At 41.4% G+C, this 25,742-nt stretch overlaps 1 protein-coding gene across 1 annotated transcript; it reads right to left on the bottom strand.

Annotated features, from left to right (window-relative positions):
* Positions 1 to 2,945: 2,945 nt before the first annotated feature.
* Positions 2,946 to 25,483, bottom strand: BLMH (bleomycin hydrolase). The gene is made up of 12 exons (XM_053457036.1): positions 25,354 to 25,483; positions 20,232 to 20,429; positions 19,479 to 19,588; positions 18,095 to 18,236; positions 17,812 to 17,900; positions 16,969 to 17,061; positions 12,466 to 12,621; positions 11,421 to 11,579; positions 10,937 to 11,004; positions 10,084 to 10,201; positions 8,081 to 8,150; positions 2,946 to 3,727 (listed from the first exon to the last, which is right to left on the bottom strand). The coding sequence occupies exons 1-12, from the start codon at positions 25,361 to 25,363 to the stop codon at positions 3,579 to 3,581; spliced, it is 1,362 nt and encodes a 453-aa protein (XP_053313011.1). The 5' UTR covers positions 25,364 to 25,483; the 3' UTR covers positions 2,946 to 3,578.
* Positions 25,484 to 25,742: the final 259 nt, after the last annotated feature.

Consider the following 25,742-nt stretch of genomic DNA (forward strand, 5'->3'; position numbering starts at 1 on the left):
GTGAGAACTGGGAAAATAATCTGAAAGAAGAAGGGAAAAGGAAGATTTGCGCAGATACGAAGGCTTGAGAAATAAAACGTGAACGCCACGTTCTGTTCCATTGCGAATTTCATATGCAGCCCCATTGTTCATCATATTGTTTTCCTGGCAAAAACTTGGGGTTTAGTGAATCGCCATTAAATATGAACAACAATTCATCTCTTACTAGTGAAGACTATGAAATATTTTTAAATGGAAAGCAGACTGCGTTCTGGATGTCCTGTAGAATCTTTACAGAGAATCATTTCTAACGGCTGACCTCACTTCTGGTAATGATTAGTTCAGCAATTATACTCTGCATTTCGTTATTTTAATAATTGGATCATCATGCAATGTCACAAAGTATAGTTTGCTGTAACCTCCCCTTGCTTGGCTAGGATGTATTGGCAAACAGTACTTAGTAAATGTGAAGCGCCTTCCAACATATTTGGATCCCATAGAGAAAATAAAAAGTACTTGAGCTGAGAGCTGTGACCTCTTGTATCTCGCAAGGAAGCATTTCACTTCCTGTAAGGAATTGTGCTATTAACTCCTTAACTCGGTACTAAAGATTTAGGAAACAATGGAGTTGTGTATTTTCTGCTTAAAAACCATAATTCTGTGGACAATCAGCCTAATAAAGAAAATGTATATTCCTGTATTGGGAATTGTATTGAGAAGATGAAGCCTTTATTTGAAGTCTCATTTTATGGAGAGCCCTCTGTGGGTTCTTAAAGGCTTATTGACTTATTGATGACAAAAGGTATCATCAACTTCTCTAAAGACCCTATGTACTAACAACCACAACCTGTTGATTAGGGGAGATGGCACTTAAATATGTAATTTTTGCCATCAAATACAGTGCAAATGATGGTAATGCATTAAAAGCAGGAGGAGTTCTGCTTCTTGGGTTTCCATTATGGGGAGAATCTGGCCATACAAGAGTAATCAGAACTTGGCGCCTCCTTCCATTATACAATAAATGGGGACCAAATTTACCTGGGAAGTTTTAACTCCAGAGAAGATGCATCTCAGGAAAGCAGATGGATGACACGAAGGCTCTAGCATAGTAGCCACTGAATCTAAGATGCTTTCAATGAACGTTAAGAAACAATAAGGCAGACTTCCAAGCAACGAAGAATAAACCACAAAGTAGTAACAGCAAGCGTGGAACAGTGTTTGAAATTTATCTTTTATTAAAAAAAAAAAAAATCTCAGAAGCACCATTTAGTGAAAAAGAAATCATGAAAACAAAAACAATAAAATCATAAAAATTCCCTCCTACATTTCTGAACCCTGCTGCATAGCATACATAACACTCATCCATGATATTCTCCAACATCTGGGAAGACTCAAGTAAATACCACTCTTTCAAAACCTGGTTTTACATTTAATAGATTAAGGGTAAGCATATTCCAGGTAGTATCTCATTGTGTTCTCATTGTGATTTCTACAGAAGACAGGTGACATTCTATGTGAGAAGCTTTAACCTAAAAGTATCCTAAAAAAGAAATTTCCAGTTGTAGCCACAATAATGCTGCTTAATTGCTTTTATACAAGTACCAACTTGCAGTTATATTCTTTACGTAGATTACAACTGCGATGATGCTTTATCACACCCCATAGTACCCGATAAGCACCAACTGAGTAATTCAGTAATACCATCCACAGGCTGTATGTTCAGGTGAAAGGGATACCCTCTGGGATACTGGAATTATTAGGAATTTGAGGAGACAAATGTATATTGGTCCCACAGAAGAGAAACGTCTTTGGAAGGGCGTAATAGCCTTTGTCAAATCAACAAAGTGAGAGAAAGACGTAGAGCCCCATGAGCCGTCAATACCTAAAAGGTCCCTTTATCCGATACGATCCAAAGAACATTTTCAACTTTTCATCTGCAACGCCACATATTGCCACTGCGTGCACAAAACAGGCCCTGGGTGCGAGTGTGTTCTACACATCATCTAAAGTCTGCCAGCTAAAATGATTTAGTGATTACAGCCTAGAGAAACATGATCTACCATCATCTCAGTAATGTAAAAGGGTCCATTGCCTTTGGTGGTTTAACAGTGATATATAATGGATGGACTTGTTCAATTAAGAGAGAAAAGGGACAGTCAGTACCACATACTTGAAAAAATATTTAGCATGTCATATTTTCACTGTATTAAGCTTCACCACTTCTGCCAGGAGACTGTCCCACTTATCTGCCACCCTCACAGTAAAGGAAATGTCCTTAAATTACATATAAGACCCTTTGGTTTTTAGATTATGACCTCTTGTTCTATCGTGCTGGAGAATGTTGGTGTTCTACATACGTTATGGGTCTTTCTGGTGGTATAGAAAGGGAAACAAATTACCACCTGTAGTAATATCAAAGCATTACTTAAGATGCATGAAGCTGGCACTTAGCATTGTCAGAACAATGGACTATATGGCAGTCTTGTATGTTTGAAAAGTTGGAAAACAAAAACTTTTGCATATTATGGCATGATCCCATTAAAGTACATTTTGACCAGTAGAGGTCAAGAAAATGCTCCAGTCAATTAGCAGAATTGTTCTGTATTTTCTTTAACTGAACCAAAAAATCTAAGGGACAGATGAGGGTGTTTAAACAAAAAAAAAAGGAGATTAAAACATGAATACTGGGAACCCTCTCCCCACTACAAATCATCACATATGTCTTTGGAGTTACCACGCCAATGATTACAAAGACAAACTATACCCAACTATATCGACCGAGGTTTGAGGGCCAGGGAAAGTGTGGTAGTTGTATTTATGTACCAATAATACTATGCTTTTTCTCTAATAAGTTAATTACTGAATAGTTTATGGTTGATTCAATGGAGAGGGAATCTCTGGTCAATTAGCCAAGTATCATAGTAATTTTACACCACAGCATCTGGAAGGACATCTATACCAAGAAATACTGATGATTGTTTTATTACAGGAAATGGAAAAAATTGCAAATTACCCTTTTTTTTTTAAAAGACTTGAAAACAAATTTAAAAGGTAAAATTACTACAGCCTAATCAGCCAAACAATACTATGTGAGCATGAATCAATGAAAACATGACATCACCACGGAAGAATGGTGTGTAACAATCAACATCACTACAGCAATGGCTCTGTTGAATCTTGGCGGACTAAAATCCCCTTCTCTCATTCTGCCCCACATAGTTTGTAGGCTGGATAGAAAATAGCAAATTATATTTGTGGATGCGTCACTTAACTTTTCATTTTTTTTTTTACATATCAATACAATTTTCTTACAAATGACAAACATATCAAAAAAGGACATTATGTTCTAAAGTCTTAAAATGGTGGGAAGGCGGTTTTAACAACAGGATGTGGGATAAAAGAACATCCTCGTCAGGAAGTGATGAGCCAGATGAAGCTACAGTCCTCTCAAATAGTAGGTTTGAGGTGCAGTGGAACCTCTCCATCCCATTCCCATTTTCAAGTAAAAACATGCAGGTTTTCTGTGTTTCTGAGATGGGAAGAGAATTTAGCCTGGAAGGTGAAGAGGGTCAATAGGAAAGAACCGTGTCTTTTGTCTACTAAGCTAAAGCCCCCATGGGGTCCCAGGCTGGTAGTACGACAGGCTCCTGCTTCAGAACTTCCAGCACATTTTCAGGAACATGCTTCTTATCCACCACCACTTCATAGACATATTCAGAGAACCAGTCATCAGTCATGATAAGGTACCCTACATGGGGGGGGGGAAAGAAAATAGAGGATTAAGTAAAATGAGACCATGAAGTTTATTCATACCTAGTTATTTTATTCCTATGTTTAAATGAAGACTTGAACATGTCCTAAAAGTAGTATTGTAAATACAACAGGCATGTGTTCACAGCTTTAGAACATACGGTATATGTAAACCGCATACTTAAGAACAATAAACAGACTAACATGCTATATTTCTCCGAAGTACATCTGTGTCTTGCTTTAAATTACAGCTAATTTACATACTAAACAGCGTAGTGCTGGCTGAAACCAAAACACTGAAACACATTATCTGAGCCCTCGAAGGAACAAGGGAAGTCTCAGCTTCCAGGTCTGCCAAAGAATGAATGCTTTAGCATAACATGTCTCTCGTGCATTTCATAATCAAAATGGGATGCGGGGCCAAGATAGGCAACATGCCTGCCATTGTGCTTTCTCGCCTTCCCTTCTTCCTTTCTGAATACCACCCAAATTCCTCCTGGATAATACAATCAGAAACAATGTGCCTGGCTGTGTGACCTGGACACGCTTACGTCTGTGTTGATCTCTCCCTATGTGTTTAACATAGTCGTTCTTTACCCTGTAGGAACTTCCAGGCTAATGAGATAAAGTTTGTATATACTTCTCATATACTATAATGTATATAGTCCAGCATTACATGCTTGGAGCTTTAGACACACACACACACACACGCAGTCAAAATGCAGAATGTTTACAATGTTATTTGCCCATTGGATGTCACAGGCCAGGATTTGGTAGCATTCTGCCATGAATTATAATTATTGTTCATAAAGCCTTTAAAATTCCAAATGTAGCCAGTAACCAAGGGCTTCTTATGGATGGGCTGATATAGTAATTATAGCGCAAGAGGTTTATGACCATGGGTCGACAAACCCCAGGCGCCAGGTCACCATGGTAACAAGAAATGGATTCCTAGCACCTAGGCTCATGCAGGGGAGCAATGTGCTTGGTGGGAGTGATCTGGGGCTTTGCTTACACAAAAAACCCCCGCATATCACTGCCCCGCACTCCTTCAGTCCCATCGCGCTGTATCCGACAACGCCATTTCCAGGTGCAAGCTCCTGGCTCCTACATACATACTATATAAACTAAATTTGTCAACCCCTGTTTACGGCTAACCTTTTAAACTTTTCTGGGTTACAATGACCCCCCACCCTCCTTATTCCCATAGAACACAATGAATGAAGGTTTGGTTTCTATGGTTAGGTGATTAATAGAACAAAATGCTATTTTGAGAATGTATTCTATTATGAAAAACTCTTAAACACACCCATAATCCTTAATGCCTGGCTGCCCAAAATCTGGGTTCGTAATGAATAGATTAGAGTTAAAAGTCACTTGGGAGAAGAAGAGAACAAAAATAGGAAACCAACTTCTGCAGTAGGGGTTCTGCTAAAAAATAAAAAACAATCCATGCCAAAAAGTAACTCACCATCAGGACTGGCCAAAACCAACAGACTAGTCACCCAAAACACCCCTAACATTTTTATATTAATTACTAGGTCATGTAAATATATTGCGCACTTTCTCGTATTGACACATAGGCATTTTTTAATTACCATGCGGGCAGCCATCATAGTTCCCCTCACAGCCAACATTGTGCAGAACTACAGAAACCAGTCTTCCGCTGACAAATACATCAGAATATTGTAAAAGTACGCCTATTTTCACCTGTGATGCTAATGTATAAATGTGCAGATTTTTATCCGGTTTTCATATAATGGTAGGACACCTACTTCTGTGCAAATACAACTTCCACGATGGTCATTGGTTTTGGTCGTCTGCACAAAACAGCAATTATAAAACCCCACGATAGAACGAGTGGTACCTCCTGGCAATTGGGATGTAGGGAAAGCAACAGCGTCTTCACATCAAGGGCCCCCTCCGGCCAGACTCCTAGGCTCTGCTACATAAAGTGGCCACCTGCAGACCGGTATAAATTGGTTCTGAACCAACGGACCCCAAAAAGCAAGGCTGGACTCTAAACCAATGCCATTACCTGATGTACTAAGCCGTGCTGTGAAATATACCATGAGGAACAGGGACTACCCTGAGAAACAGGGACTAAACAAAAGACACTCAGAAAAGCCAACACAGAGCCAAGTTTATTTTAAGGGTGAGGTCTCCAGAATCTATGGCCTATCAGACTGAATAAGGCTTCCTCATCCTGATAGCCCTTTATTTCCAGGTCAAGACATTTGGAAATCCGAGGCACGAGGAAGCAGGCAGCACTTCCCATTATTGTAGCAGCTGCCTCAATGCCATCAATACCATAAATCCCATACAGGAACAGATACAACTTCTGGGAAACTGACACAAAGTGACACGCTAGAGCGGCGTCTGAAGGCATTTCATGCACACTGTACGGTAAAAAATATAACAAAATCTATTAATGTAAAATTCTCCTTTCCATGTATCTGCCTGGCCCAAGGAACAACGTAAGACGCTCACCATGCTGTTCATTTTATTTATACATCCTCCACGGCATCCTGAAAGCACTTCGCCCTAATTACTGCTACAAGAGAGCCCCTACTCCTTCTTTCACCTCTCCTTTTGTTTCATTTACCCATACTACTCCCTTAGATTGTAAGCTCATGAGCGCGGCTCTCAAAAGCTCCTGCCAGAAACTTTGTATAAAACTACCATAAGGCTAGATTGCAAGCTCATGGGCAGGGCTCTCATCTCCTGATGTGCCTGTATGTATTAATGTATATGGGTCATGTGACTTTACTGCCCCATTTAAATTGTACAGAGTTGCATAATTTGTTGGCCCATAAACAAAGTAGAAGGTATACAAACACTAGCAGTCGTAGAGAGGGGGGGCAGGTGAAATTATGGTACAACCAGTGTCTTTTGGCTACCAGAGGGACAGCAAGTCGTTTGCTTACCCATCAGGCACCACTGGAGTTAAAGCGTAAGAGTATCTGAGAAGCAAGCAGGCTGGTCATTAGGAAGCTTTTGTTGGCACAGACTTCATACCCACAATGATCAAATCAGCGTACAGCATTAGTCTTGGCAACGATACAGAGGAACATATTACATCAAAGCGGGAATATTAAATAATGATGTGGAATCCCATGGCCTGACCCTGGTGCAGAGACCCGCTACAGATAGCCCAAGTTATCCTGTTGGCTTCCAGTTGTTAGGATGTAATTACGGGGAAACGAGAGGTACTCCGATTACAATATCCAGTATGCTCCCAGTATAGCCAGTACACACAGCACAGCAAGACCAGCAACTCCATGAAGGAAAAAATACATCCTCAGCAAAAGTCCCAATAGACTTAAATGCCAAAGACATCATGTTACATAGAAATATATTGCTTACATAGGAGGTGAGATTAAAACCGCTACTTCTAAATGTAATAGGAAGACATTTAAACCCCAGTCCACAAGAAGCCAAATATTTGTGAAACATTAGCTAATTGGGTCTTGAAATAGGAAACATACATGCCCTCTATTGCAGTCAAATTTTAACACCTGCATTGCCAAAGCATGCAAACCTTTTTGAACATGGCCCTGGATCCTTTCCTCTGTGACTGTTCAATCTTTCATAGCAGCCATTAAAAGGACTTACGACAACACGCGGCACATATCTGTTTATACACAGACTGTACTTACAATTCAATGTATGCATATCCTTACCAGTTCATCTATACCCCTCTGTTACAAAAAGGCTCTATCTCTAGCTCAGTATTCGATGTCATCCAATTCAGTATGGGTTTAAAGCGGTACTCTACATGGGTCTGTGTGGGAGGCTTGCTGGGCAGAAAAATATCTGCTATTTTACAAAACGACACTATAGTTTGCCTTTATTAAAACAGTTCCACACCTATATTGCATCAGTCCAACAAACAATCCCAAGCTTACAGTGTTTTTATGTTTGAAGTGCTGAAACGACTCATAATTGTGCCATAGATGTCAAAATCATTAATTAACCTGAAGTACCGCTCATTAAATGAAAGGTTTGAGTCCCTGCTTACAGCAGCTTGTAACATGTTGCCTTAAGTATGACAAAGAGCTTACCGCACAAAATGCATTATGTGGCTATTGGGTGCCATGCGGTGTCTATACTGCCGATTAAGCAATTTTAGGATGCCTTATCACTATTCACATAAATAAATAAAGGATGTTTTACTGCCGTCCGGTGAGCCTGGCTGCTCCTGAGACTTGCCTCTCATCGGGTTTGTGCTGATCATTGTTTCACACGGAGCTTCTGGTATCTTTTATCCCTCTGTTTTATCTAAACAGGTTTCTAAAACCTAAACTCTCAACTGCGAAGCATTTCACCACCAGCCACATCTCCATCATACCTTTATTCCCTCGATCATCTCCCCATGAGTTTTCCACTCTCCACTTTTCATATTCTCCGTCTTGACCATCCTGGTAGGAGGAAAGATATTTACGTAAATACAGATCAATGCAGTTTTGTAAGTGGAAAAAAAATTTGAAAGGAAAAAAACCCATCAAATCGTCACGTGTAGCCATAATTCCTTTTCTCGTCAGCAGTTACAGGGTACTATGCTGTGTAATTCTAAAGTATTGTACCAACACTTCTACTTATTGTGTTAACTAACCAAATACCTTTCTACAATATGCATCAAAACCACTGGGAACATCAGATCTCAAGGTACAAACGTGACGTTGGACATAAAATGTATTTGATAAATATATAATTTACATCTCTCCAGTCAAATTCCTTTATGAATGCTCTTGGGCTTAATGGGAAGGTTGAGGAAGTGTTGGTATCTTAAAGCAAACAAAAAATGTATCCTTATGGCAAGCGTGAACTTGTTCTCTCAAATTACACACATTATACATCTTTGCTGAAGACAGTAATTTACGGTCAGAGCCTATACATACATACATAGAGGGGTCCTTTTAATTCTATACAATATGGATCTTTTGACAAATTCCTTTGCTGTGAATTATGAACCCAAAATAATTTTAACCACTCTCAAAACACAAGTTTATTAATACTTTGTTTCATTTGGATTTGAAAAGGAGACGTCATAAAATAGACAACAGGCGACGACTTAATTGATTTTAGCAACCACGATAACCGATTCTTTAAAAAAGGGAGGAAAATGTAGGTTATAAAAACGGTCGGTACTTATAGACCTAACCGCGGCCTCCGAGATTAGAAGCACATGCAAGCAGAAGAAGCTGGCCCCCATGAGAATGCTGTGGCTCATAATCCCTTTGTCTTTGATGTTATTGGGCAAAGTTCTGGAGTTAAAAGGCAAAAATCACATGTTGATCCCACACAAAAAGTATAAGCGAGGTTTTAATATTGCTCAAGTACAGCTGTGGGTTCGAGTCTCACAGGGCTTCGCCGTCGCTAATAACAGGACACAAATTCCCAGAAAACTTGCCCTTCTTTTGTTTCGCTGCATTTTTCTTATTTAAGCCAGACAAAAACCATAGCAAATACAATTCTGAAACGATCAAGGGGATAAAAGCCAAACCAGGAGGCCAGGGATTGTTTTTTTGATTTTAATGAACCACACTCCAATGGTCTTGGCAGCACAAAGCACTCATTAGGTCAGTATTTCGTAAGAAGATTTTAGGGCTCGTTTCATTTTCTTTGCGATACTCGGAGTAAAGGGGAACCTGCATGCCAGGGGCGGCTCTGTGGAGGCAGTCGCTGGAGGTGGGGGGGCAACAATTTGAGAACATGAGCAGATTAAAATTCAACAAAAAAGAATATTACCAGGGGGCTGGAAAAACAAAAAAAAGGGATCAGTTATTTAAGGGATCAGTTAAAAAAGGGAACAGCAACAGAAACATTCGACTCGGGGTCAGGGGAAGTAGAATGAAAAGTCTTTCGTTCAGAACAGACTTATTGTAGGTAACGCAGAGGTGACATGGAGGTAAAAGCGTCTGGGTCTTTTAAAAGTGCTGCAACGCACAAAGGCATGTCTAGTTTCTTAATATAACTAAATAGTTTGAGGAATAATCTAACACATTTGACTAGAGTTGCACCACAAATACTTTAAGCTATACAATTAAGGCCTATTAAGAAAAATGCTTTAAAAGTGTAAAAAATCCAACAATTATGACTGGAGAGTTCAGGTGGTAAGGCGACCGTGACAGGAGTTTGTGTTTTATGTTCCCCCGCAAGCTTAATTGTCAACAGAGAAATCTCCGAGTTCAGGCAGCCGTTAAGCAGTCTGCATTAATGCGAAGAACCTTCTTTGATGGGCGTCCCATTCACCCCATGGATGCCGACGTGCTGGACATAGGCAGTTAGTGCATACTGATGGTTCCCGTGTCTATGTTAAATAGACATACTACAAACATGCTTTCATTTTACCTTCTCAGTAACCGCAGTTAGGGCCATGGCGTGCGTCATCAACGAGTCCCCAAAAATGAGCCTCTCAGCCTTGTTCATATTCTTAACAGACACACCAAACACCAGCTCGTGGTCAAATCTAAAAATGTTTGTACACAGAAAAAAAAGCTAAACGCGTATACGAGCAAAATCAGATGACTATAGAGCGGCAGAAGGAAACATAACGTCGAATAAACGTCCAACACGTAAAATAAAGGTTAGATTGGGAAACAAAATATTGTTGGAGACAGAGGTAGCCAGCTGAAGTTCTCCCGTACATATATCTTATATATATATAAGAAACTTAACTGAAGGGCTGTGCCATACTCAGTGCTGTTCTATGCCTTAGTGGACAACAATTCCAGTTATCCCCAGTTAAAGGCCAGCAGGGGAGTTGATTCCTGACAGTCCCTGTCATCCAGAGAGTTCAGGGGTCCTACTACTATATTCTTGACAAGATGTTGATTGAGAAGTTGGATTTTCTTAGCCTCCTCTGGAAAGTCTTACCAAAGCTAAACATTTTACGGGGTGACACTTCTACCGTTCTTCCCAGAAAGCTTAGGCAACCAAAAAAAAGAAGATGAACAGGCATTCACTCTGGGTAAATATGCCCTATGGACAGCTAAGTAGAAATAGACTAGAAACGCTAGCAAAAGAGGAATGCATGGCATAAAGTTATACATTTCTATAAAACACTACACTACTGTTAAGGTTCCATTTAAATGTATACACACATACATACAAACATACACACATATACACACACACACACCCAAACACACGAGAGGGAGGGGAGAGGTAAACAGGAAAAATAGGCGAAGCCACATAGACTTACATGTTCATGTCATTGATTCCTAACTTTCCATGAAAGTGTTTCCCAACATCACAGCCAAACCACACAGCCTGTAAAATGAGAAATTGTAGCAAAAAAGCAAAGGAAAACAATTAAAAATGAGTGAATTACAGTCTGCACGCGCAGCTACAAAGACCAATGTTGGCGCACGGGATGATAGAGGTATGCCTGCTGGCTTTGGTCCCCATGAATATTAAAGTGACACGGTATATCTGAACACGTGTCATTGTGTGGCCTTGAATAAAGTGGCATTCTGTACAACACGATCATTTAACTGCTGCAGAATTACGCCGTACAAGTACTGCATGAGAAACACCAAGCAGCACGCTTCTGTGGGCTTTCACCCAGATGTCTGGATGCATACTAAGTACAAGCAAAAGGTCCAACCGCATTAGTATACATATAGCCCAATACAACAAGGTGGCTTTTCAGCAATAAGTGCACTCTATCGAGAACAAAGACTCACCTCGCCATCTTTAATAGACAAGGCGGCCATCTTTTTTAAGATCTCAATAGGCTGGTTATTGTACATAGTCTTCCGACCCTCCACCATATTTCCCAGGAACTGAACGGTATACAGCTTGGAAAAATCATTCTGTGGCCTGGGATCATTCACAAGGCATATCTGCAACAAAATATATTATTCATTATAGTTATCCATATGTTTTTTTGTTCAAAACACTCATTAAATTATAAAAATGAAGACCCAACCAAAAAATGGGGTGCTTCAAAGAACAGTGGTGGCTTATGATTAGGAGTCTTGGCACAAAACAAGTGTGGAGCTAACAGGTCTCTGTACGTGAGACGTCCTTATTTGTTTCTGGAGTTGTGTTGACTTCCAATCAACATAACCAAAAGATGAACAGACTGCTAGTATTTAGAGAAAACATAACGAAGAGGGGACACGAAGATCATAGTCGTCCATGGTCTGATGAGGCTGATATTTATGTCGGTAAAGACAGCTACGTATGGTATGAACCAAAGGAATTCAAGTAATCCATGCGCCCAAATCAAAGTTTGAAAATGTAGCTGATCCTGCATGAATACAGGTGGTCACTATTACGTATTAGTGGATTTGAAGAAAGTCTGATGTAAACAGTGTATTTCGTGACAAGCCGGCATAGTTCTTTGCGGTGGGAATGATGGATTTGTGCGATAGACTGGTGAACAAACAGTGCGACGGGAAGTGACAGGGGAGGGTGGGGATGTTGTTTTAATCTCTGGAGCAGGAAGACTGATTAAAAAGTCATGGCAGCGGAAAATACTTCTAATTTGTCTTTTACAGACAATGTGCCAACACTAATAGGGCAAATATTTACTATCCCCCCCCCTATTCTAGAAGATGTAGGGCGTTTGAGATCCATATTTCACTAATCCTGCCCTTCGGTAACTCCTACAGATTTGGACAGTTGGACAATGCTTTGGGCAGCCTGGTCGGCTCCATCTGTATTAAGACATTTTCTCCTTAAATTAATGAACCCCTGTATTTGTTTTGAAGCTCGAGAACTCACCTTGTCCTCCACATTGTAGACGGGTTTGACGTGCTCCCGGTAAAACTCTTGCGGTGTTACCGGTCCAATCTTGTGAAAGTTTTTCTCTTTGTCCCGGAACTCCCATGAAAAGGTGTCTGGGGGGCTTCCCAAGCAGATACTAACCACGCGATAAACCTGGGAATGCAAAGCAGGAAAAATACAACCTAAATACAAAAGCTTTCAAAAACAAATCAGCAATTTAAGGTCCTGCTAAGAGATTGAAACCACAGAGGCAACCAACAACAGGGTGTCTTAGTGTTTTCTTTACACACTTGCTTTTTATATCATTGTAACGATTTGTATCCTTAATCAGTCCCCATATTGGATGAGATTCAGGATAGCACTATGTATGTTTTAATTCCCTCACTGTATTATGCTCTACCACTCCCGCTGGGAGGCTCTTCTACTTATCTGTCACTCTCTTTGTAAAGTAAAACTTCCTTAAATTACATCTCGTTTTTAATATGACCACTTCTCCATTTTTGAAATAAACGTAGATAACTATATTTAAATGTATATATGTTGGTTGAATTAATGGTCGAATTCTCCTCAGAAAGAGTTTCCTTTATTTAGATCATGCGCATAATCGAGACAAGGCACACAACACACAAAAGTCGAAGTGTTGTCTGATTACATGTTTGAATTACATGGTTTATATAGCATCTTATCTACTTCTAATAGCATGCATCATTATGATTGGTTACTTTTCAAGCAGGTTACACCTCTTTAAGCTGCATAATTAAGAATGGCCTAGACTTGACCCTTTGCACATATATATATATATAGAACAACATAGAGTAGACATGTTGGCGGGAACTCGTCCATATATCATAGACTAGACATTCCCTGCTTTCTTATGTGTTTGTCAGCAATAATATTTACGATAACAAACATTTTTCTAACAATATATATTTCCACTTTTTCTTTTCCAAGCTATACATATTGAGCCATCATATGTTTTCCTGATATTTTTTCACTATTTTACTAGGCCTTCTCTGAATTCTCTCCAAAATGTCAATATCCTTCTGGAGATGGGGCCTCAGGAACTGCACACAATACTCTAGGTGAGGTCTGGCCAGAGATCTGAAAAGTGATCCCTCGTTCTGCTACTAACGCCTCTCGCCATACAACCCCGCACCCTGCTTGCTTTTGTTGCATTGCCTTTAAATCCTCAGAAATAATCACTCCTTTCCACAGTACCTCAGATGCTATATTCTCCCTGGGGATCCTTACATCCCAAATGCATTATTTTACATTTATCAACATTAAACTTCAGCTGCCAGACTCTCGACCATTCTTCTAATTCACTGAAATCATTAATCATTGGACTTGTTTTACCAGGAACATCTACCCTGTCGCAGACCCTTGTATCTTCTGCAAAAGGACATCAATTACCTGTGAGAGTTTCTGTAATATCGCAAATTTATTAAAAAGTTACAGGTTCAAATACTGACCCCAGCGGTAACCCACAAGTAACGAGTCCTTCCTTTGAATATACACCATTAACTACAGCGTTCTTCCTCCTGTCACTCAACCATTGCCTTACACATTGAACTATTTAAAACAACTAAACCCACGCTATCTGCTTACAGCTCATTAACTAAATATGCCTTATCTTGGCGTGATCTAGAAGCACCTCAAACCGGAAATCTGCCAACCATTTGGCATGTCATTTTAACCTTGTGCAAAGACGCCATGTTTAAACTTGGTGATATAGGCCAATGCGATAATCATTTGATGATCTGGTCCAAGAAACCACCACATTTTCTATGAAACACTTCTTTTGCTGATGTTTTTGTAGGACATCTTTAGCTCCAATACTTAAACTATCAATAAATATTTTATATATATATATTTTTGGCACAGTACTCATTTTTGAGCTTTTGTTTGCAGAACACAAATCACAAGTCTAAGCAATTGTGTGATATTTTAGAGAGACGGGGGATAGGAACATTTGATTGTGTAAAATGCCCTTTGATAGGATATCAGAGATCTGGAGGGGAAGTTAATGCCCAGCGTTTCTATAAACAGGCGAATCGGGGAGTATCGCCGCGGCTCCGCGACCCACTTGAAGTTCTGCAGAACAGGATGCTGGCGTTCGGAGATTACAGTCAATAAATATTGTGCTAACAATGGCACACGGGCAGAGGATGAACCACGGCAACAGTTGTATCAACAATGCCCACCGCAGTTCACCGAGGCCAGTTGATCGGTATCTTGAGTAACCAACTCCATTCCCTCCGGATCAGTCGGCACATACAGCTCTGCCCTTTCAATAACAGTCAGCTAACTGCTTAGAAATGTGAAAATCTATTTACAAAAGAATCAGAGGAATGTCTAAAAGGACATAGAAAAGTGGGACCCCACAGCCTTACTTGTCTCCCCCCCCCCTTAGCATTCTCAAAGAGATTCTTATATTAACCAATAGGGATTAAAAACGTATAGTTTAGCTGTCTAGGCGACGACACAGATTGAATTATGCATTATACAGAGTCAACTCAGCCCGTTTTACAGGAGACTATGGACAATTGAAACCACAAATATAAAAAATTCTGTTTTAATGAATAATTGCAGTCCTTTGCTCTAACCGTTTTACAAGTTCACCTGCCTAAGACCGCACTGTGTGCCTGTTTATTCTTTACTTAATTAAATCAGATTATGGAATGAGCCAAGAAATCCAGAACTGCTGACCTCATTTACCTGCCAGAAGTTAAAATATGGTATTAACTGCTTCACAGCAAAATTTTGCAATGCTTTTTGAATATATCTAACCTGAATCAAGTATTTTTGCCATCAAATCCCTTCGTATAATTGCAGTAATTTGTTAAATTTCATATATATTTTTCTACTATACCAGCTCTTAGTGGAAGCTCATGCTGCAGCTTTAAAGGGACACTCCAGCCATCATATTCACTTTAATGTATACGATAACTGTGTGGTTCATTTAAATTGTGCCCCTGAGAAATCCATTGGGGATTTTGCAGAATTGTGGATAAAAGAAATAGGCTGACATGTAGGGTAAGGGATATTTTCTAGAAATTCTTTTACCTAAAAGCTTTTCAGAAAGCTCACTGCACCCTATTTCATCACAAGTTAAAAGGCTACAAGCTTAGTGTCATTAGGAGCACACTATGCAAGTAATGAACATGCAATACTGTCAGCATACTATTACGCTATCTTGTTTAATACATTTATCACATATTCTGCAGAGATGTACAATGAGTTACAGAAAATGGCACATTCAAACCAGATAATTGTTGTGGAAGGGCTGGTCTGATAAAAAAAAAAAAATCCTTTCAACTAATCCAGATTGTGTATAACCCAATTGCATTTACGCTGTTACATGTTTGTTAAACTTTTTTTTTATCTATATCTCTCTATTTAATTTATTTATTTTTGTGTAGTACTCTGAAAACCGACTCAAATGGATGCCTCAAAGGCTTGCGCTGGAAAGCCCAGCACTGCAGCTGATGTGGATGTGGATTGTGGACATTTTAGATCAAAAAGCTGCAGAACCAGAACACCAGAAAAATTACCCCACCAACATGTTGCAAGCGTGAGTGTGAAACACATGATATAAATGCAGTATGGATGCCACGCACCAGGGATCAGCATTGAAATAAAACCTCTTTGCTTCAGCAAATCCCCTTTCCTGTGCTGCCCTCTTGTGGTTAAATGGTAGAAGTACATTGGTTGCTAATTTTCCTTTAACTCCCAAAACAAGGTAGGCATGTCACATGAAATCTAGCAGAGCTTTCATTTTACTATGCAATCTGTAGATGCTGAATAAACTGTCCATGGGTTTTATATGTGCTACAGCATGTTAAGCAATGTTCTTATAGGGGTTTGTTTGCTTAAGATTTCTTTTGTAAACTTTTACATCTTGCGGAGGTCTACGAAAAACACAATAACTGTGTCCTGATGCTAACTTGTTAATTACTTTTTACCTTTCATTATCCTATACTACTGATTTTAGGTAATATATGTAAGTATGCCTGATCCATGGATAGTACAGCTGATACTGTAATAGGAAGACGTTATAGATGTGAATGTCAAGTAATAAAGGCTTTGACATTTCCCAGCATTTCAGCAAGATAAGACCCCCAAATGCTCCAGTGGTCTGGTGAGTATAAAATAAAGTACATAAGACAAAACAAGGTTTATGTCATAATTTTACCATCTGTGAGCTAACATTAAAATGGTTAATGTGTATTATTTTGCCAATACTTAACCTGTTAATACATGGAGTTGGGTATAAATGGGAGTCAGTGCAAACTTACCAATGTGGTCACGTTAAGAGCTACTTTCCTATGGCTGTTTGTGTACCTATGGGTGGGGGTAAATGCTTTTATCGTGTAAGAGAAATGCAATGGAGCAGCTTCTCAAAACAGCAGAACACGTAACAGCGCAGTCAGAAATCAGAACCAACGCACAACTGGGCACTGGCACCATCATGGGTAGTGTGATTAAGCCACGACTTACCTCCTCAATCATTGTATCCACAGCTGTCAAGAGCTCCTCCTTGGTGCTGCCGCTGGACACCATGTTTCTCAAGCGCAAGCAGTATTCTCTCATCTTCAAAGAGAAAACACAAGTTAAAAATAGGTTACCCAATTCAGTATGAGGATGTGCTATGCAGTCATTGATCTGCTGTATGTGTGTTTGGTACTTCAGAAGAAGGGTTCTCACTTTTTGTGTATGGTTTAAGTCAGCAGAACTTGACAACGGTCCAGAAGTCAGGAAGCATACAATGCAAAGTCATGGGGAAGGCCTATGCAGAAAGCAGTAAGGACACAGAATATGATTCTGGCCAACAAAGCTAATGTCTCAAATTTTATTAGATTCTAATTAAAAATGGATGATGTCAGAGCTGGATAGCAGTAATGCTGTTGATCATTTTAGTCTACAACTAGTGTAATGTTCAACAAAACATCCATAGTGCTACTGCTCATTTAAGCAAGAATCCAGAAGTTGCTAGCAGGTTATATTGAGAAATGTAATGTAAAATATAATAAATTATGCATCATTCGGTTTGCTAAAATAAAGCAAGACCCGGTGCAAAGAAACACTTTCCAATTCTCTATCGTAGACCATAATGGGATTAATATGCAAACCCCAATTAGAGGCTTCAGCATTGAGTCTGTTGGAGAACTGTTGCTTACAGCAGAGCTCACTTCTCAACTAGACCTCTTTAAAGAGCGGCAGCAAAGGTTTTCTTCTTTTTAAAAACTCTTTTACATGACGATGTGTTATCCTTCCAAGCTTAATGCAGTGCTTGGGGGACACAGAACATGACATTTCATCAGAGCGATGCAGGGACATCACCTTGTGGTTCAGAATGTCATTCATTCTCCGGGTGGCCTCTGAAGTGTGAGATTCGGGGAAAGATTTCTTAGGGACTACACCATATTTCTCTAGGGAAAAGGAAAATAAAGACAAATGATCAGATGCAGAGAATCGTCACTATGTCCTTTACTTTTCAAATCTGCTTAAAGGACTGCAATAGAAAAACAATCAAATAATTATCCGAACAGATATTAATGGCTGCACCTAATCAATAAATCAAACCCTTAATTTATATTTAAAAATATTTAAATCCATCCCTTACCAATGAGATTGACCAGCATATCCCACTGGCCTCCATCGTTGCAGGGGTTGGAGAGCAGGAACTGCATTAGCCTCCCATCTATGGGCTCGTTCAGCTGCGCGGTCTCAATGAAGGCATTAAGGAAATAATTACAGCGTTCTACCTGAAAAATCAAGAAGATGGTCATCATTTTATACGATCCAACCCTTCAGTGTGGTAGCAGCCAAGTAACCCAATATATTCTACGCACATCAAACACAAATAAGCATTATGTGACATTATATGTAGACAACCTACTTACTTGCTCTTCTCCATTTTAGTGCGTGATGTCCAGAAGCCCTATTATTTGGCCAAACTGCATTCACCATTTGTTTTTTAACTTAAGGACTTGGGGCAAAACTCACTGAATGGCCATCACCATGTACCAAGATGATGCCTTCATTTAAGTTTTCTACTAGAAATTAGCGTGTGTGAGTGTGTTACACCCAAAAGAGGAAGGGGGTCATCTGGTATACACACTAATGTGTTCAATTTAGTTTTTTTATATTATTAATATTTATTAGATGTACATATCCATTTTTATACAACATTCTTAATCCAATGACACCACTGATTTAATGTTCCTTTCTTGGCCATAGCAGCTGCTATGGATGGGATGACTGTGGGAGGACTACTATCTCTACTACCCTTATGTTACTGAATTTATTCATAATTTATTCACTCAGACATCCCCTATCTGACAGTTTCTCCGGGATTGGAAGAAATGCACAGAGGATCATTAAACACTCACTTTTAATACAGAGAATATGTATAATTAGAACAGCATTTTATGTTAAGGGAACAGTCCTAAAGCTGAAATGATATTTATATTACTGTTACCGCAGGGTTTATTCAGATGAATCAATGTCTCACCTTGAGACATAACTATGCATTGTGCAGGGATAATTCAGCCGATGCAATCACATGGAGCCGGTCATTCATAATTTATAGTTCAGTTGAAGCATCAACATGTTTAAAAGGTATTGGGGTTATTGTTTTTTAGCATGACTGCTTGGTTGTTGAGCCCTCCTTATGCTCCTATGATGATTGGCCCTGCAGCGTTGGCGGCCACTAGTCCGGCAGGGTAATATGTTAGTTGCCCATAGATTTGCTCTTGCAAGGCTAGGCACAGAAGGATAGCGACAGGGTGCAATCATATACCCTGCCACTAGGGGAAAGCTTTGGGGGCATGTGGGGTGAAGTGGCCACCATTTCATTAAATGACTTGGGTAATAGCACAGAAAGAATAACGAGACACATGGCATACCCCTTCACTTCCGCATTGCTTGGCTACACATGTAAAAAACAGCAAGTCACAACAAGAAGCGACAGCTGGGGAAGATTTTTACCCCCAGCTAAAACAAACCTTATCCCAGAAGAACAGGTAGGACTGGCTGAACTCAAATTCCTCAATGTTAAATTTCTTCATAAAAGGAAGTCGCATCACATTGAGACACGAAAATATCCAGCACCTCCCTGCGGGTAAAGAGGAGCACGTGTTGGCACACACGGAAGACACACGGAATGCTTTGCATGGCTGTATTTTTCTACATTTCCTTGATACACAGGGGTTTGTGCATAACGGATCAAACAATTATCTAGAATATCCCATTAACTGCACTGACAATAGCACCAAAACTGCATAAGCTCCATTATTTTCTCTGTCTTAGTGGAAGAAGTAAATCTTGGAGGATCAAACCTGACTTCAGGTTGGTTCTGGTCAATATGTAATAGAACACATATGTGACTTTTACATGTCAGATCAGGAGTACAAAACGGGTTCATCTTCAGCTATTATCCAACTACAACAAGAATACTGATATGTTTTTTTAATTACTATTATTGTAGTTTTCTATAGCAGCATCCTTCCCCGCAGCGCTGAATAATGCTCTCTTTGCACTTTTGTGCTGGCATACTATCTTAACAAGTACAATTTATGCTTTACGCATAGCTCAAAAGTTGCATACATGTAATAACATTTATTTTAATTATGCTGCATTTAATAGAGAAACAAATACACTCTAATGAACACAAATATGCAGTCATGAGCTAATTGACAATATCTAGAATGTTCTATAACATACGTTATAGACATTAAGTCTTTGGTTGCAGACGATACCTGAATTCTTCTGGTTGGTGACCGGTTTGCCCTCCGCAGGGATGGTGTGTTGGAAAACATGGACGCTCTCCTGCACGGTCTGCCTTTGCAGACAGACTTCCAAGGGGTCAGCGCACGTCGCCACATTCTGGGCCAGCTGGAACCGAGGTTCAGACTTCAGCTTTTTCCTGAAAGACGCGGTCTTCTCCAAACTTAAACCTAGGGAGAAGGGACGATATGAGTCTTTTAAATGTCTAGAAGGGGGAAAAAAAGCATCAACAATGAGTATGACAACGGAAAAAGGCATTCTCAGCTTGTGATACTAGAATGTTTAGTCTAACTTCGGGCAACTAGTCAAGCGGTATGACTCTAGAGCAGGGCTTGACAAATTTGTTGTGAATCTAGGCGCCAGGTAAAAAAGTTAGGAGCCAGGATTTTTTTTAAACTAACAGTTGGTCAGGAGGGATCCGATCATCATCATCCCACTTACTAAACGCACAGCGTTTGACCTGGAAGCACCCTGGACTTTCAGGTCAGTGCTGTTTTTTTTTTTAAATACATTTTTTTCATTTTTTTAACTCTTTCGATGCTGATGTTCCATTGGAGCACAGCATTGACAGATATTTAGTCCCCAAAAGCTTGTGAGGACAAATGTTAACCCCTTCAATGCCACGAATGTGTCATACACAATTGTGGCATTGAAGGGTTAACGCTGCACTGTCGCTCTCATGGAGCGATCAGGCAGCAGGGGGGTGTTGGGGCTGGTCTCCACACTCATGGCGAGACCAAAGAACCCTCTCACCCTGTCCCTGAAGCTGCCTCTGGCAGCTGGGAAGCAATTGCTGGTCTATAGACCAGCCACTGCAGGGGGGAGTCTATGATGACTGCTGTATGCTTCTATGCCTACAGGAATCATCAAAGGGCTTGTGGGGGCTCGTTTTTTTGCTGTTGCTGGTCTGCCTGGGCTTCCAGGCAGACCACCGGCAGCAGAGCCCCTTACAAAACGGGAGTTAACCCCTAAAACGCCGCGATCGCGGCATTGAAGGGGTTAACGCTGCACTGTCGCTCTCAGGGAGCGATCAGGCAGCGGGGGGTGTTGGGGCTGGTCTCCACACTCATGTGGAGACCGAAGAACCCTCTCCCCTGTCCCTGAAGCTGCCTCTGGCAGCTGGGACTCAATTGCTGGTCTATGGACCAGCCATTGCAGAGGGAGTCTCTTTGATGACTGCTGTAGGCTTCCATACCTACAGGAGTCATCAAAGGGCTTGTGGGGGCTCGTTTTTGCTGTTGCTGGTCTGCCTGGGCTTCCAGGCAGACCACCAGCAGCAAAGCCCCCAAAACGGGAATTAACCCCTAAATGCCGCGATCGCGGCATTGAAGGGGTTAACGCTGCGCTGTCGCTCCCATGGAGCGATCAGGCAGGTGGGGGGTGTTGGGTGAGGTCCCCAGACTTGTGTGGGGACCCAATCAACACACAAACCCCCTTTCCTGAAGCTGCCTGTGGCAGCTGAAAACACGATTGCTGCTTTTCCAGCAACCGCGTTTTCAGCCTACAGGCTCACTCCGTAGGAGTGATCTCAGGCTCGGGGGCGGGCTCGGAGTGGCTGTGCTGTCTGCCCAGACTTCTGGGCAGACAGTAGCAGCAGCGCCCCCATGTGGTGACAGCCTCTTACATCCACAATTTTTTCTGGATGTAAGAGGCTGACAAAACCTAGGCGCCAGAACAAAATTCTCTGTCGCCATGGCGACCTGGGATTTGTCGAGCCCTGCTCTAGAGACACTTGAGCCTACCTGCAATGTGAAGGTCCTCGCGGTGAGGATGCTCAGTACCGTATAACAATACAACCTACGGATTGACGGGCAGACCACCGGCTATCGAGAAGCCCCGAGAGGAGACACCAGGCCTGTAAACTGAGGTTGGACATTAAAATAGAATCTCGCCACATTCATTATGCACTGGGCAAGGCAAAGGAAGGGTTAAGCTACACCTAAAGTGAATAAAATGTTATTGCTATTAAAGTTATGGACTTTTAAAATGGCAATTGGTCTGACTAAACGAGGAGTAGAAATCTTCATTTAGAAAAGAATAAACACTTTATTAGAGGAGAGAGTCGGTTTCTTTAAGAGCGCATCACATTTTCCTCGCTTAACTACATTCTTCTTCATAGGGGAATTTACACAGAAAATCTCAACGTGAAAAAAACACGGCGTCAGCGGAGGTGCAACTTCATACACAGACTTACAAATAGCTTAATGTGAATAAACAAAAACCCTCCTTATCAGCTAGGAATGAGGATATGCACATTAAACTGACTTTACCGGTAATCCATAGGTTTTTTAGCCAAAAGATTTAGGGATCCATCCGCCACAGAAGCCCCTAATCTAAAAAAAATAATGAACAATTATGTATGAAAATATAATGAGGTTCTATTAACCCCTTAAGGACCGGGCTCATTTTTTCTTTTGTATCCTGTGGAACCGAGGCTGTTTTAACACTTTTGCGGTGCTTGTGTTCAGCTGTAATTTTCTCCTCACCCATTTAGTGTACCCACACGTTATATATTGTTTTTTTCAGGGCAAGATGGGCTTTCTTCAGATCGTTGATCGCCTCCTAAACTCTTTTAAAACGGGCGTCCGCCGCCATACAATGTATGGCATATGTTGACGCCCCGGTGAGGGGCCAGACATGGCCCCTGATGCCGATCTCGGCGTTCCGGAATGCCTCGACATCGAGGCATTACAGCAACACCGTTTAAGCGAAGAAAGTGATCGTTGATCACTTTCTAAGCTTATTTAATTTTTTGACGGTTCAGTTTTTCCGTGACGGTCCTGAACCGGCAAAGGTCATTAAGGGGTTAAAAAGGAACTGTTTAGTGTCCCCGACTCCACCACTACAGAAGAATGCGTATTAAAGTAATCCGAGTACTTTAATATACAATACTCCAATACAAAAATAAAATTAAAGCACTTATCTGACTTAGAAGTTGCAGCTCTGCTGCAGAAGCTGCCCTCTCTTACAGGGTACAACATTTCTTGCCACCGACCGGCTGCGTGAAGCAGTGAATCAGTGACAAGAAAGCGATCTCACTGAAATCAACAGAAGTTTCCGCTCATGCCCATAGAGGTCTCAATAGACTCCTGCACACAGCGTTCACCGAGCCGGCACTCGAATGGGGGGGATCCTGCATGCCCCGTGCATTTGCAAAACAGACAGAAGAAAAAATGAAAGGGATCACTCCGCTGAAGGGTCCCTTTAAAGTGGAAATATTGTCACAAGTAACACTTATATGTTATGTTTTAGACATGTTTGGTTTAAATGAAATTACTTTTTATCTTATGGAACCAGAGAACTGGGGCAAAAGCTGGCAGAAGTGGCATTCGGATGCATTATCTATTTAACCTTCTTTAATGGCTTTCTGAAGAGCTGCCACCAGGGGGAGCCGTAGCGTTACAAAGCAGCACAATGTACTGGGGAGGGATAACTGCTGGGAGCAGGAAGTTACCATTGTCACTTTACATGGGGCACCTATAAAGTGGGTAACTCTCACATCCCAGAACCACAAACATTCAATCAGCTGGGGGGGCGGAAAGGGGCCACACAGCCATCATATGCATTAAAGGTGTATACGTGACCGGAGTGTCCCTTTAATGACCAAACCCGGCATACTGCGGATTCACACACACACTCACACACACAAAAAAGACCAGTAACTTCTCCCCAGAATGTTTAGGAATTACCAGTTTATGCTGCCCTGGTGATTACCGATGTGGGACTCTGGACGGTACCTTTTAGGTTGAAGCGGTCACACGGGAAGGAGGTCATCCAAACCCAAGCTTCACATATAACCAGAAACAGCCAGTACAAAGTCTCTTTCACAAGTGGAAGAACGCCACAAAGATCAAGTGGTACGGGGCAGGCAAAAATACCCTCGGTACCCAATACCAGCTCATCTTGGTTAGCTTTTAACACTAAAGTATCTGCCGCCTCTCATATTCTACAATGCAGAAGCAGATTATTATTATTATTATTTATTGTTTTATATAGCGCCATCAAATTCCGTAGCGCTGTACAATGGGTGGACAGGACATAACAATTTGACTTACAGAGACAACAGGTGAGGAGGGCCCTGCTCAAGCGAGCTTACAATAACCCCCTGACCTCGTTACACTCCAGTACTGCGTGCGGCAGCGTGTATTCTGGACTTGCTTCGCTGTTTTATTGCTGCCATTCTGGAATATGACCACAGTTCTGCACAAGTCGCAATTTTTTCAAGGAGGTGTCACACCTCTCATCTGTAACTTTAAATCTGACGGCAGATAACACTCTTTCAGCCCACCTACTCTGCCCAATTTCACCGGTTTAAGACTCAGACCTAAATCAGTCCTTGGTCTTGTGTTAGATTCAGGATAGCTTTATGCCGATCCCATGCATGTTTTAATTCGTTCACTGTATTAGCCTCTACACCTTCTGCTGGGAGTCTGTTCCATTTATCCACAACCCTCTCCGTAAAGTAAAACGTCATTACATCTAAGCCACTGACCCTCTAGTTTTAGATCACGACCTCTTGGTTCTTTGAAATAAGCTTCCCTCCTGTACTTTATTAAACCCCCTGTAAGCATCGAGACGTGTCTATCTCATCTCCTCTCTCCAAGCGTTACATACTGAGATGCATTAATCCGATGCTGCACTTGGGGGAGAGTATTCTTTGCTGAATAGCAGTAGGGGGCACAGTGAGTCAGTACTCGGGGTGCTCCATCACTACACTATGAAGACAGGAAGACAAACATTGCAATGGAAGAACCTACATGCGAGGCAGTGTGCACACCGTGTATACTAAAGCAGTGCACTAATGTATATAAACACACAGAATGGCTCTCCAGCAGTCGGAGTCCCATCAGCGTTGCCAATGACTTGGCTGGAAGAGGATGATGGGTGTTGCAGTCCTAACAGACTTCTTTAACAATTAAGGATGACTTCCTCTTGCGAGGCTCAAGCATCAGTCCCTGATTCACAGTACCGGGTGGCCCCGCCCACAACTCAAATTCACGCCCCGCCCATGACTCAGCAGCAGCTGTATCAGCTTGGCGTATCGGGGTGCGGCCGCGGCACCCCATATATATATCCCCCAAATGTAATCCTCACCAGAGCTCATGATGGCTTCCTGCAATCACTACAACAGCACTATGTCAGTCCTCCTGCTTCGAGCCGGCAACTCGCGCTGTCTCAGAACACCTTCCGGGGGCGGTGCAGGAAGTGGTTAGCCGGCTTACGTCTATTGTGTAGAGTCCGAGGCGCCTGCTCGAGGAGGCGTGACCAAAGGATGCAAGCCAATAGCTAGATGCGCCATGTGACCCGGAGCAGTCCATTCGCTGCAGAAGGGCTGGGTTATGACAGCGGGACTGAGTTTGAACGGTGTGTGAATGAGGGAGGGCAGCCGGGCTCTGAGGGTTATGATCGCGTCATTATAATGATGATGTCAGCAGTGGGCATTGAGCCAAAAGCTTAGGAGGGCATAGCATCATACAGATGTT

The sequence above is a fragment of the Spea bombifrons genome, chromosome 2 (assembly GCF_027358695.1).
Source record: "Spea bombifrons isolate aSpeBom1 chromosome 2, aSpeBom1.2.pri, whole genome shotgun sequence".
NCBI lineage: Eukaryota > Metazoa > Chordata > Amphibia > Anura > Pelobatidae > Spea > Spea bombifrons.

Coding starts and splice junctions, on each gene's coding strand:
- BLMH (XM_053457036.1), bottom strand. Junction 17,062..17,811: donor ATGACATTCTGAACCACAAG/GTGATGTCCCTG, acceptor TTCTCTTTGAAG/ATGAGAGAATACTGCTTGCG. Junction 3,728..8,080: donor AGATGATCGAGGGAATAAAG/GTATGATGGAGA, acceptor CCCCCCATGTAG/GGTACCTTATCATGACTGAT.